Source organism: Brugia malayi (genome assembly GCF_000002995.4).
Source record: "Brugia malayi strain FR3 genome assembly, contig: Bm_v4_Chr1_scaffold_001, whole genome shotgun sequence".
Classification (NCBI taxonomy): domain Eukaryota; kingdom Metazoa; phylum Nematoda; class Chromadorea; order Rhabditida; family Onchocercidae; genus Brugia; species Brugia malayi.
In genome coordinates, this window is record NW_025062475.1 from 11,450,511 (window position 1) to 11,465,462 (window position 14,952).

Below are 14,952 nucleotides of genomic sequence, written 5' to 3' on the forward strand. Positions count from 1 at the left end.
TTTAAAAAAGTAATACGATTACTTTATTCCAAATAATCCAACGTGGTTAATAAGTACCGGTGATAGCGGTATTCACTTACACATAAAGACGCTGGATATGACGTGAGAGCCGTGCGGAAAGCACGGCAAGCTTTTGTACAGCCAAAACCTGAAAACTATGACTGAAAACTTTTTAAATTTAAAACCTTAAAAATCAGAAATATTCGCTATAGTCGCATCGCAGGATCGATGAGATAAAAAATGCGTCCTCAATCGTCATAATTTTTTACAAAGCTCTATTAAGTTATATGTAATATAGAACAACCAGTTCAAATCTCATAAACCTTTCGGATCTTTTAATATTGGACAAATCTCTGGAAATTCAGGAACAGAAAAAGTTCAAAAACACTCCATCTGGGAGAATGGTACGTTTTGTAAAGCTAAAATAACTTCAAATATAAAACAATTTTGCATAATGAAGAACCACCAACCATCATGGGATAACATAAAATCATGTGAAAATCTTGAAATCGGCAGATAACGAAACTTTAATTTGATGCTCCACCAATAATAAGTTTAGAGTTCTCCAGTAAATCACTGTTAAATCTTCTCAAGCGGAAATTTTCTCGAAATTTATGATGTAAAATTATTCTGTGCATTTTATACATAACATAAGTACTACATAAGATTACCTAGCAACAGACTAATTTTCATTTCTACTTCAGTTCTCTCATATACTGCAATTTTCTAATCTTCAAAGTATCTGAAATCTTTCCAGCTTAAATATTCTGACTCATCAATATTCCTAGATCGAATCGAGTGCCTTGTTCAATCCTCAACTTCCAAAACTGTAGTTGAGATTTTCTGGATATCAAAAATGATAAATATTCAAAATGCTTTCCCTATCTAGATATTTATAAATAAAAATATAAAATCTGACATAACTGTTTCGAAAATTGACAGATATCCCTGAACTGAGTCAATATTAATATCTGGATATAAAGTTAACATTAGTGAAGTGAATCAAAATTGATAAACTCGCATGCAACAAGTATGCAGCAAAAAAGTGAAAAAAAAATGAGAAAAAGAAAACGGATTGAAGTAATGCAAATATAAATATAAAGAAAACTAAAATAAATAATTGTACAATAATTTAAACTGCAAAATAAAAAAAGGTGAAGTGTAAGCTAAGACCCGCTAGCGCAAAAAATTGCATCTCGTAGTTACGGTAAAAATAATCAGTGATAATGTTTATCATAATATCTTCAGTAGAAGACCATCAAAGACAATCAAAAGTCTAGCAGAGAATTGTGAGAGGTGTAGTTGAAATTCAGTAATATAACAAAATTTTAAAAATAAAAAGAGAAATTTTTAGAAGGCAAAAGCAACAATTTAATAATAAAAAGTGAGAAGAAAAGTTCAAAAATGCTATACAGATGAAAATCTAAAAAACACTGTTAAAAATATTTTAGTACACTTCGTTTAAAACAAAACTATTCCAAAGAAATGAATAAGACTAAACAAACGATAGAAGAGAAATCAAAAAGGTCAGGAGAAGGAAAGAGAGAAAGAAACGGGTGGGACAGAGGGAGAAAGAGAGAGAGGGAGAGAGAAAAAAAATGACTGATTTTTGCCGGATGTTGTAAAATTTCATGTAAAAGATTGAAATGACAATTGTACGATGATGTGCTATAATTGCAAGTGAAAGATAGAAATACATACCTTTACAGATGCTTCTTCTCCTTACAGCTTACAAGGTTTCATTGAATGGACGAGAGTGCCAGCTGTTGATCGTTTGGATGATGTCTGCTGCCACCACAACCAGTCGTCAAATCATACTCTGCCAGGATGCCTGCTACTGCTACTACTACTGCTGTTGCTAGTAGTGTTGCTATTGCTATTGTTGATATTACACATCGAGAAGAGAGTTAGTTGCAAAGGCGTCCATCACCCATCTATCTATTTCGGTAGCTGTGAGTGAGAAAGGGTTAAATAATTAGATAAATGTATCGAAGCGGAAGAGTCCGTAACAGCACCCACGTTCATATACAATAAAAACTTCTTTTACGATTCTCTCTCTCTCTCTCTCTCTCTCCCTCTCTCTTTCTCAACTTGATAATACTACCTATCATTACTGCATTTCAATGGTCAACCTGAAATTTCATTCACTGAAATCACGATGAGAAAGGGAAACATACCTTTACACTGATATATTATTTACCCTCAATATCCATACACATACATACGTATACATACATACACACACACACACAACAAAAGTCTCTAAATTTATTGATGGTAGATAGATAGAGGGAGAGAAAACGATAGAGAGAGAATCGTCTACGTTCAATAATTTGAATTAATCATTTCCAAGCAAATAAACGATAGTTATTTCTAATTGCACATAAATTCTTAAAGATAAACGTATTCATTCAATGATAAATAATATTTGTTTTTAATCTTACAAATTCATCTTACATACATAATACATTATCTTTTTACGTGTATTAGAACTAGAATAACGTTACAGATCTCATAAAGTGATTTTTTCATTTTTTCTCAAAATTCTTTCATTCATTTTTGCAGAATTTATCACAGACTTAGTGTTTCATTAACACCAGATCTGGCACATGCAGAACTTCGCATTACACAATTCCCCTCCGTAAGGTAAAACTTTGGAAATCACGGAGAGACAAATATATTACATCATTTTTATATCTAGATGTCCCCTATATCCTTCTGTATTATTCAGAAATTCTATGAAATTGATACTCTGTTATAATTTTCATATTGAGAAGAACACTGGGTATAACATTGCAGGAAGCCTCAATTATTTCAGGAATACATTTGTAGCTGTGATTTCCTGATGTCCCCAATCAATATTACATTTTTTTTCTGAATAAATCAGTAATGAAATCAGTGAATGGAATGAAACATTCCTAATTTTAGATCTTTTCGAATTCCACAGCTAACACTGTTACAAGTTGTCATCCTGTAATCATGATATTACTTAAGGATACTCTGTCAGAAATAAATTAGATTCGGAATTTATGATTGGGATATTAAAGAACAAAATACCGATGTAAATTATATGGTGTGTAGCGTCAATGTCACTAATTCAATTTTGTTCACAGAAAAGAATGACAAAAAAAAAAAAAAAACTGTTTGTCTCTATTAATTTATTGAATCTCAAAATTATTTTGAAAAAAAAAAAAACGAGAAAACGAAAAGGGGCTATAGATAACAATGAACGACTTATTGAATGAAATTTGAATTAAAGAAAATATAAGGCAACACTAATCCTGTTCATTAATCTACGTAATGAACACTGATACATTTGCATACATTTTAAAATTTATTTCACTTTCATTACAACATATCATCACATGATGGAATAAACGACTGATAAAACTCGAAGCGCTGGCCTTTGCGACAATTTAGTCAGAAAACAGTTGAAACATAAAATCACAGCGATTTCAAAAGCTACAAAACGTGTCTGGCAAACTTGAAATTTCAAATCCTAGCAAGATAGCTAAAATGAAATAAACATTCTATTTTAAGGATCAACCAGTAATCATCGTTTTCAATGTTTATCAAATTTAGACATTAAAAAAAAAAAAACGTACTAAGACTAGTCGGTCTTTACTCTCTTCCATGCTTAGCTCAGCACTTTAATAAGCAAAATATAAGGAAGAGAAAAAAAAATACTTTCAATATTAACTTGATGTTAATATTAAATTAAATTAATAAATAAAAATAAGGAAAAAGCATTTCCATTGAGATTAAAAGAAGAGAATGTATGTATATAGGCTCTCCAAAGCACTGAACTCGTTTGATTCAATGATGAATTAAATCAATTAACTGAATTGAAATAATTAAGATTTGAATGGAACATAAAAATCAAAATATTTCAATTAGAATGAAGAAACAAGTCAAGATATAAAATATAATTTTAGAATAGAAAATGCAAAATCACTGATAAAAAAAAAGCACAGAAACGAAGTGAAAATGAAAATATAACCAGATGAGACAACCAATTAATTTCTGGAAACATTCGTCTTAATATGACAATTCCGCATCGAAACTTTTCAAGAAAAATGAGAATTGCCAAAATAAGACTACCTAGCTACTTGTCACTGAACCCACAAATTAGGTCTCGCATAGTTTGAAATCATTTTGAGGGATTTGAGGAGCGGGGACACTAGTAGTAGGATTTGAGAAGAATAGGACAGTCGAGATTGAGACTAACTTTTGTTGGAGAGGGAAGAGAAGTAGTAAAAGTTAATGATATTAGCAGAAAAACATTTAATGTTTTGATAATGAGAAAAAGTGAGATATAACATTGGAAATATGGAGATAGCAATGATTGCTAAGATTTTAGTGTTTGTTGCAAGAGAAGAGACAGTAGAGATTGCTAATGGGTGAAAGGATTAAGGACATGAGTGAAAAATGACAGAGAGGCAAATTTGTCGCACTCAAAATTGCTATTGAAACAACTTCGCACTGAATTACCCAGTTTAGCCAGTGAAATAAGTGATCGACGGAGTGCATCAGGTTAAGGCGGAAATAATGCTGTTTATAGGTTAACCCATTTTACGGGGGAAAATTTGAAAGTAGATGCGAATGTATGGTTCATCACCAGGACATAGCGAAAATGTCTTAATATCTGCGGATGGTCTTACATCAATGGTTTGAGTTTTACACCAATTTAAAACATTTTAAAACTTCATGTTACGTTTCATAAGTTCATAAAATGTGAAATTTCATAAAGAGCTAAGAGTAAAATATTTAAATCTATTTATCATACAGTTTAGATTAAGTTTAGATCTTTGCGAATCATTTTTCCATAAACTTTTAGAATTTAGCATTCAAAAAAAAAAAAACTGAAGGGAGTGCTTAAATTTTACCAATAATTGTTGTTTCAGAATAACGAAGCTCGTATTCCAGAAGGTGGATTCGCATTGCTGTCAACAACATCACAGAATGCAGCACTTGCACATTTCATTACAGCACTTACATTTGATCCATACCAGGAACTTCTTTGGACTGGCAATAATACAGTAATTGATTTTTTTTGAAAATGATTGTGAAAATTCTCAGATTTTGTATTTAAATTTATTCTGTTACCATCCTTAACATGATTGCTTTGATATTACTCTTAAAATAACTATTCCCGTTAAAATAATGAATATTAGGCCTTCCATTCATGTTCAAGGCATGTTTGCTTTCAATCGTTGGGAAAAGTAGCAATGAAGCTTTGAATCAGTTCAGTTCAGAAATGTAAAGCTGATCAAAATGTTATTCATAAGATATGAAACAAAATTTGTAGTGGATGAATTTAAACTATTTTAGTACTTTATGCATTTCCATGATTTTCAGGGACGCGTGGTGTCGTTTTATGGTGCACAACTTGACAAGTACACAGCATTTTTATCGTCAACTAATTCAAACATTCGTGCTTTGCTTGCTTCAGAAACTGTTATTTTCTCACTAACATCCAAGCGTTTAAGAGCTAACCGTCGACAAGGCATTTCGTTATTTACACATATGTAAGCTTTTATTTAAATTATTCGTTTAAAGAATTCCTTAATCACAGAAACTTATTGAATGCTATTTACAAAACCGATGTTGCAGTAATTTATATCGAGTCTTCTAAAGTTACTCGTCAGCTTCATTGCCGTTGCAGTCATGTTGTTATTAATGATATGAATAGGCTTGTGAATATTCAGGTTATTCATTTGAAAAATTCTTTGGTCACATAAATTTATTGTCTAGCAGAAATAGCGCAGAAATATGGATTGATTTATAGGTCCGATCATATGACTGATCTTACCTGTATGCATCGACTTTCGGATGTACCACATAAATTACTGCTGGGTGGTAATCAGCAACAAATCATACAGTTTGATGTGGAAACACAAAAAGAAATACGAATTGTATGTTTTTTTTTTTTTAATTTCAACACTGAATTTCATTATGAAAAATAAATTGGGCTAAGTGAGCTGATCGCTAGAAGTCTAATCGTGGAAATATGACTAAATTTTTTCTGAAAAGTTTGATGGGAATGTTAATTTCAGGTTTCTGTTAAACAGAAAAATTGCTTGGCTTTGCGATCAAATCAAAAATTTTTATTTAGTTCTGACTCGGAGGGAAACGTAAGTTTCAGCTGGCATTTTTTTCTTTTGTTATTTGTATTGTTTTCTAATAGAGAGGAATATTATGAAATATTCTTTGATTGTACCAACAATCCACGAATATTCACTAAGTTGTTGTACTTTCACTCTACATTATATTGTTGGCTGCTTTATCATTGTTTCCTGAAAGCAAATTATTTTTTTAGGTAACACTCCGGCACCTTACAACAGTGGATGCAATCCATGCCTTGCAAGCTCATCAGGGATCAATAGCTGATTTTGATGTTTGCGGCAATAAACTAATCACATGCGGTTACTCTCCAAGGTTGGTGATTCATTCACTAATCAGATTAGAATGACGTTGACTCTTTTGAATCTGGTCATCGGTAGAAAACTTTGAACCACATATGATTTGCCATTGTAATTTTTCGTATTACTGTGCAGAAAGGAATCAGTGCGCTGCTAATTAAATTGATATATACTCTGATACACAGTTTTTATTATAGAATGGGTAAAATGGCAGGTGATCGATTCATAATGATTTATGATCTAAGAACACTGCGTAGTTTGCCCCCGGTACCTTTACCAATGGCACCATCATATTGCAGATTTCTACCATCTTATTCGGATGGTCGGATTATGGTTTGCTCTCAAGTATGCTTTTATACATTTTCTAAATGTGGAACTTTTATAGTAATTAATATTAGTGATGTCATTAAATATTTTGCAGTTATTTTTTCCCAGTTCTAATGTACGTAGCACTATAAAATTATTGCCGAAAAATTAACACTACAGAGGATATATCCATTTTTCTTAGAGTGGTGAATTGATTGTAATGGATTTGAATGAGCAATCTAGTCAGATGCCTATACAGTTAGATACAAATGGTTTCGCCATTACATCTCTTGATGTATCAACTTCGAAACAATGTATCGCTTTTGGTGATCAAACAGGTAAATCAGATTTTCAATAATTTTTTGAATATAAAATTTGGATAATTCTAGAACCAACGTTGAATGTAGATAAAGAAAACTGTTTTCATATTCACAAAAAGAAAGTGCTGTTGACAAAAACAAAAAAAAGAGAAAAATGGAATGATAGCGTAAGTCAAATAATTCAAGAAAATAACACTATTTCTGCTTTCTCTAACTAATGCTGCATATATACGTTCAGGTTTGATACACCTCTTTTCGGATCGAATGGAACCGATTTTTAATGAAAATTCATGGGGCACAGATTTTCCAGATCCAGTAAGTAGAATTTTGACATGCTCTTTGTAAATGAATATTCCCTTCAAACTACATTTCTAGGAATCATAAGCATTCAAGGCAACTGATGACTAGTCTTCTTTAAAAAGGTGATCATATTTATTTTTTTTTGACGTCCAGTTCTACTCTGCCAGCGCACCTTGTGTGGGTAATTCTTTTTTTTTTTTGAGATTTTCTCAGGCAGTAAAAATTCTTTTTTAGATTGCTTTTCATCCACCAGTTAACATCGACGATCCCGAGCCATCATATGGAGTGTTTCCTCTTCCGTTTCCAGTGGATGATCACTATGCCTCAGATTGGCCTGAGCAGTTATGTATTAGACGGTTTAGGTATATTTTCTTCGTATTCTCGCACAATTTTATGAAATTTCTAACTTAAACTTATGATGAACATAATATCTCCAAGAAATTTGTCGAGAGAAAACATAAAGATCATTTCCGTTTTAGACAGCCAGATCCGATATCAGAAAAGGTGATTGATTCAATGCGCATGGTGCAGTTTGTTGGTTATGCTCATAATCCTCGCGCTGGTACATCACTGCGAGGCTTCAACGTTTGTCCATATACAAGTTCTACCCATGATAAATGTTCAAATGGTAGTTTCGATTCTAAAATATTACTGCCTTGAATATATCGAGGGATTTTTGATAGTAGTGACGGAATCTTTTTTTTTTTTTTTTGATATCCCCAAGTGATTACTCCTCTAGCACTTATCACTAGTACTCGATTTCTCAGCTTTTAGAGATTTTTTTTTTCCATATTATTTTCCTGCATTGCCATTTGGTTATTCAAAAATATTCTAAAGTTTTGGCAAGAATTTTTTCTTTTTTCAGCAATGAAAAATGATGATATACTTCACATTCCGAAGTTTTATTTGCGTACCGAAGGAAAGTTAACCTCTAAGGCTGAAGAAATTGATTTTAAGCGATATAATCGCACAGAATTCAACGCTTTAGAAAATAGTGTCGAAACAAGTCCCGCATGCATGCTTCTGCTTGTAATTCATATTTGCTCGTAATTTTTGTAATTCACGATTATTTCAAAACATTTTATTTTTCTGATTTTTGTATGTTCCGATTTATCCATCCTTGCGATAGATATGTTCAAGAAACCTTCTAGTGCAGAGAAGCATACATAAGGCTTAATTTCAAACTGTTACCAGTCATCGTTAAGAAGGATTCCAGTAATTCATAAATTTCCATCATTCACTTTTTAAACTACAAGTGCAACATATTTGTAAGGAAAATACACCGTTTTCCCGAAATTATTTTTTTTTCTTTGTTTTAGGCAATGTATCATCTGATGAACGTAAGAACAGTCTTTCTTTCGCATTTCTGCTACCTGGAAAGCTGCATTTCATGTGAAATGAATCTTCTCTTCCGGTTACTTACAGATCGACCAGTGTCGAGTGTGGTATCGGTATGAACTTTTTTCAGTAATCTGAGTGGGATTTTAAAAAAAAATTTTGAAAATATTTAAACAAAAAATGAAAACTGATCATTTGTAGTTTGAATGAACTATGCGTGTAATAGCCGTGGTAAGATTACGTAGTAGACGTGATCCTAGACTTTATTAAAAAATCCGTGCATTCATTACTTGCTTATTAATGCGGCCAAAGCAAGTAGAGCCATTAATTTCAACAGCATAGCTAGTGGATTAATGACCAGTGTAGTTGTTGTGGTGGCTACAAGCTTTCGATGTCGTCACAAATAAGCATATTGTATGGAATAACTAAAATTCTAGTAATGACGTAATTATTCCATATTCCTTATATACTAATGACAGAGTTATTTGATATTCCTTATCATACTTCTAGGCGAAAAACTTTATGAAGACTTTTCGATCCATTGATGACGGTAAAAAATGGGCAGATGCAGTTGCTAATGCAAGTTTAGCGCAAACAGTTCGCTTATTTATGCAAGTCTTCAGCAAAATATTGGATAAGGTATCTACGATTTGGCATTTATGATTTAAGTTTAATTTATATAAGCATAAAATATATCATAAGAAAGATAATGTAAATAAATAGTATGCTATTACTGAGATAAATTCAGAGAGGATTTCTTTTCTTTGCATATTAATAGGAACTTTCTGAAACTACTGCTGGAGTAGCGCTTCGCAAGGAAATGGAGATTTCGTTTACTTTAAATAATCATTGCATTCGGTGTTCCGAGCATTATCAGTCAGCCCTCGCACAACTTTATATATCATTAGCATACCCGACAAGTAAGGATGATATACTTTTGAAGTTTTTGTTCCATTCTTTATTGAATTTCTCTGCTTTTAATTCAAATTTTAGATTCAAAGTAATGATTTTGAAATAATTTTTCCAGGTAATGAAAAAATTGGATTTTGTACGTTGCTGGAAAAAACCCTAAACTGTCCCGAACAAAATGAAGCTATCTGCCAGAAATGCGGGAAGTTAGCACGGTTCGCATCAACACGTCGTGTGCGTTTACTGCCGAACATTCTCGCTTTGGATATGACAGCCAGTACAGAAACAGAACAAGCATTTTGGATTTCTCACATTCAAGTTCTTTCTTCCAATTTTACCTATTGATGAAATACATTAAGTTTTATTAGGTATATAATGTCATTTAAAATATTCAAGATGATGAATATAATTTGCTGCTGACAAAACTGAAATTGTATATGTAAAGGTATGAGTTTTGAATATTTTTTTGTTGTTCAGGCATTTGAAAGTCGATCGGTGACGGCGCCAAATTCAGTAACAGAACACAAAGTAAAATTATGTAGATATGGTACTGAATGCAGAAATCCAAACTGTCGGTATCTTCATAATGATGACAGGTTTATTTTAGTATATGACTCAAACTGGATTTTTTCTTTTTCCTTAGCAAGATGGAATTAAAGACAAGGCAGAATGAATTTACTAAATTTTATGCATTACTGTTCATTCGTGAACAACATTAAATTGATAATTGTAAGGTATTTATATTAGTCACGTGTTTCACGAATTTTAAATGATGATCACTCAGCTGACATTCGAAGATGTGGTTAAAATGGCAGATTCGAACGCAAAAATTTATTGGAAACTGGAATAGTTATTCTCTTATGTGCTTTCATATTTTAGAAGTGCTGCATTAGGATCAGAAATCATTATGAACAGCTGACTTTCGCTAACCTCAAATTCATTCCAGTAAATGTGAAACGAATGTACTAACGACTGAAGGCACTACCACATATTACGAATGTCCTCATTATATACCGAATTCAGTACATATCAAAATAACGGATGGTATTTGCACGGTTTCGGAAGTAACGAGATTTTTGAGTCATTTAAAAAAGTTGAATGTCTTTAGTTCTGATTTAGCTTACTATTAGTTTCCACAATTTTTATTTGTGAGTTTTACACCTTTCAAATTTAGAATAAGATGGAAAATAGTACATCCTTTCATCTGGTAGCAGCCATATTTATCATCAATGAAGATGAAGAAACGCAAACTGAGGAACATTTGGTCACTGCGATCAGATCAAAGCAGGTAAATAATAGTTTTGTTTTTTTAGCTCGTTTTTTTCTGTTCTTTTTTGTTTATATATTTTTGCCTTGAAGGATTCTTGCTGGATATTGTTTAACAGTTGGTCTGTTACACGAATCTCAGAAAATGAAGCATTGCGTCTACATGCTTGCTGGAAATTACCGGCTATCTTATATTATGTGCAAGACAGAGAAAATGGTGGTAAAGAAGGTAATCGATTTTTTCGAGGCCTTATTTTAACTGTTCAAAAAGAAACGAATGATTTCTCATTCCTATCAATTCCAGCTGCCAAAAATGAAAGTCGTGCTATAATCCCACGGTCTGTATTCTGGAATGATCTGGATTCAAACAAAATTAAAATACCAGAAAGAGGAAGTAAAGTTGCGATCTATGCGAAATATGCAATCAGCGAGGTACTACCTATAACACGTTTCACTGTTTAATTTAATGCAACCTTAAGGTTACTGTATTAATAACTTTACCAGTGAATTAACAGTACATTTCAATAGTAAATTATGAATTCCATTATTTTAAATAAGGTCATAGCATTATTAGGAAGTGTGTAGACTGCATGCTGAATGATTTTGTGCAATATATGATGGATTCATTACAAATCCTAATTTTTAGGCTGGCGAAAAGAGAGTATCTGAAGTTTCTGCAGTTGACGAAGATGGCAGTTGTTTTATTAGTAGTGTTATCAAGGAACCAGGAATAAAGAGTGATATGGATAACTCGCAGACGCTGAAGAGAGTGTCTTTGAAACTTCTATACCTGATTCAAGAAAAAATAACAATCATTGGATACAAAATTGAGCACTTATTTGAAATGCTAAATATCCACGTAAATATTTTACACATTTATTTTTTTAAAGTATCCAAGATGATATCTTATTGATATCTGTTCTACTCAATCTTTTTTAAATTTATTGCTTCACTGATCGAAGAAGCTATCCTTTAAATTAAATACATGGTGCTCGATTTCACTAATTCGTAATTCTTTATTACCATCTTCTATTCTTTCGATATCTATTTCTACTCAATATTTTTTAAATTAGCTGATTATGTAGTATTTATTACATAATTTTTGCGTTTAAGTTATGCGTTTGTTTGTTGTTTAATATATTTATATAAAATTGTAGGTATCGGAAGAACAGGTAAAAGACATTGTGTTGCTTTACCGTCCATTGTTCAAGCGTTCGCTTTCATTAAATGCTTTAGCACAGCACTTCTTCGGCAAGCTTTTCTCTGTTCTAATTTTGATCATTTTAAATCAGTAGTTTTTTAGTTTTTAATTTTAATCATTTTAAAAGTTTTAGAGTCAAGAAATTTTTGTTCGGAAATTCTTATAAAAAATAAAGCTAAACGATAGAAAGGTCGGTTGTGTTATTTATAACAGTTTTTTTTTTTTGAGGCAGTATAATGAAATAATAGCACTAATATATAGGCGAGTCAGTTGATGAGGAAGAAACCGATCCAATCGATCTTGCTCGCTTGTCTCTTCGATTGTACACAAAATTCAATGAATTAAAGGAAGCCGATGAGGCAGATATCAATATTGCCGTATTAACCCATGCATTGGAGACAAATATTTCTTAAATATAGCGATTTTTTAAATTATGTTTTTAGGTATACGAAAATTTGCAGATTTATGTGTCAAAATTAGAATTTCTTGTAATTATAAGCAAGAACAAAAGTTTGATGTTGTTTTGTTAAGGATTTTAAAAATGCACAACTTATTTCATATTTTAAATACATTTTTCTTTTAGAAAATATTTATTCCAATCATTTCTTTATGCGATAGGTAGGATGTTATAGTAGAAAAATCATCCAAAAAAAGAAACGGTTCCAAAAATATTAAACCTGGAAAAGTATATTGTTTGGAATTTTATTTCCATTAGTCATTTAATTCAGTCTTGTATTTGTTCTTCCTTCCCCCGAATTCTTTTGTATTTTTCTTGTATATTTCCTATCTCTTCATGTAACGTATGTACAATTTTTCCAGAAAACAAATGCACTTTGTCATTGAAATGTTGCAAAATGAGATATTGCAAATTTTTTGGTTTGCTTATTCATTTATGTTTGATGTTTTTTAAAAAAAAAATATATATATATATATCGTATCTGGTAAAAATATTTTTCCCGTAAAGCTTTTTCTCTCTCATTATGAAGTTACTTCCATCATATTTCTGACGCTGATGGTTTAAAGTATTTAAATAAACATGTATGAGTGTTTCCATGAAACAAAAAATCGTGCAGGTTTTCAACGGAAAGAGAAAATTTTATATGCAAAAAACGAAAAGAAATTAAATATTTAATTTCTTCAGTATTTTTGCTGTCAAAATTTTTCTATTTTTTCCAAATCTGCCTAGGTTCCACTTCACTTAATATCATCGCTGGATGTCTTCATTTTTCAATTATTTTAAACTTATAGAGGTTGCCTACTTGTACGCTAGCATAACGTTAAGGAAGTTACACTAGAAGATTTTTGAGGGAGTGGAATCAATTTGAGATCTTTGTGCATTAAAAATCACAAGTTAATCTAATCATGAGATAACAGTCTTTTGGTTGTTTGCGGTAAATTTAATTTAGTTGGGTTAGTTGAGATTTGATTCTGTGATATTTAATACATGTCATATCCAAGAAGTTGAATGGTATAATCTTTTAATTTTGCCAACTCATATGTCACTCGAAGTAAAATATTTAAAGAGGCGAGTTTGATTCGATTTTCGTGAAATTATTGTTGGATAGTTTTTACTCTGGTTTTTCAACAAATTTTTTTTGTAAGAAAATCAGAAACGGTCGAGCTAATAAATGTATTTGAATAAAGCGCATTTTTTTTTTTAGAATTATCATCCAATGAAATGCGACTATTGATTAAGATGATCAAACTGCAGCAAAAACTGTATGCTTCAACAATTTCTAACGAAGGAGTTATCAACCGTGATCGTTTACGACTTTTCGTACGTGCAGGTAATGGAGGACAAGGATTGCAACGATTTAATGGTGTTGGAGGGAATGGTGGTGATGTGATTATGGTTGGACATTCGAAGATGACTTTTGAAGCGATGCTGAAGAATGCTAAACATCGTGTATTGAAGGTGCAAGCTCAAAGTGGTATGAACTCTTCACAGACTTCACTCATTGGTATAAATGGAAGGCCAAAAATTCTCAAGGTTCCTGTAGGTGTCGATATAATAAATGCGGAAACTAAAATGTTGATAGCACGTTGTTCACGACCATTCTTCAATTACGTGATAGCACGAGGTGGTCATGGTGGTTGCGCCGAGAATTGCTTTCAAGCGACGGCTGGTGAGCGGTTTTTCGTCGATCTCCACCTTAAGCTTCATCCAAATATCGGTTTGATTGGTTTCCCGAATGCAGGAAAATCAACAGTTATGAAGGCATTGGTGCCAAAAAGAAACATCAAAATAGCCTGTTATCCATTTACAACATTGAAACCTCAACTTTGTTACATTAATAACTTTGGATCGGAATTAGAATCAATAGACGATGATGATGATTCATTTAGTTTATCAATTGCTGATCTGCCAGGTTTGTTAGAAGGAGCAGCACTGAATCGTGGAAGAGGTAGAGAATTTCTAAAGCATCTGGAATTCAGCGATATATTATTGATGGTTGTTGATGTTCTTGGTTTCAAACTTGACTTATCCTTAAATAATCCGTATCGTAATGCACTGGAAACTGTTGCACTTCTGAATATAGAGTTAGAGAAATATGATCCAGCTTTAGTGATGAAGCCGACGATCATTACTCTGAACAAAATAGATTTACCCAATGGTGAACAGAAAGCTAATGAATTGGTTTCAATTCTGGAAAAGGAAAATTGGCCAGATGCATTACCAGAAGAGATGCGACCTACCAAGCCATTATCTGTAAAAGCAGTAATACCGATTGCAGCGAAGGATCGCCGGTTAGGTGATTTGAAAAAACAGCTGAAATTTCTCTATAAACGATTGCATCCTTTATCAGTGCCAAACATTGGTTCCATTAAAAAAACTGTACTTGCTTGACTATTACTCGTTACTTAATTTGTCCATAGCTTCCGTTTCCAA

General features: G+C 32.2%; 2 protein-coding genes across 3 annotated transcripts; both read left to right on the forward strand.

Annotated features, from left to right (window-relative positions):
* Positions 1-4,596: 4,596 nt before the first annotated feature.
* Bma-panl-2 (CG8232-PA, putative) lies at positions 4,597-12,475 on the forward strand (the record flags this gene model as incomplete). 2 transcript variants are annotated; one of them, XM_043077513.1, is made up of 24 exons in its annotated part: positions 4,597-4,668; positions 4,905-5,039; positions 5,359-5,528; positions 5,789-5,915; positions 6,057-6,134; positions 6,320-6,438; positions 6,620-6,767; positions 6,931-7,066; positions 7,287-7,363; positions 7,583-7,710; positions 7,828-7,976; positions 8,214-8,377; positions 8,668-8,799; positions 9,197-9,325; positions 9,465-9,606; positions 9,714-9,913; positions 10,073-10,191; positions 10,542-10,659; positions 10,770-10,883; positions 10,955-11,090; positions 11,166-11,293; positions 11,508-11,720; positions 12,019-12,073; positions 12,324-12,475. In XM_043077513.1, the coding sequence occupies 24 exons, from the start codon at positions 4,597-4,599 to the stop codon at positions 12,473-12,475; spliced, it is 3,141 nt and encodes a 1,046-aa protein (XP_042933447.1). The 2 variants fall into 2 exon arrangements, with proteins under 2 accessions (XP_042933447.1, XP_042933448.1); XM_043077514.1 differs by lacking the exons at positions 5,359-5,528; positions 5,789-5,915; positions 6,057-6,134; ... (17 more) ...; positions 12,019-12,073; positions 12,324-12,475 and having other exon boundaries at positions 4,603-4,668; positions 4,905-5,057.
* A 1,265-nt stretch (positions 12,476-13,740) lies between these two features.
* Bm2408 (GTP-binding/GTP1/OBG domain containing protein) lies at positions 13,741-14,910 on the forward strand (the record flags this gene model as incomplete). The annotated part of the gene is made up of 1 exon (XM_001895580.2): positions 13,741-14,910. One exon carries the CDS (start codon positions 13,741-13,743, stop codon positions 14,908-14,910), a length of 1,170 nt encoding a protein of 389 aa, XP_001895615.2.
* Between the last annotated feature and the right edge of the window lie 42 nt (positions 14,911-14,952).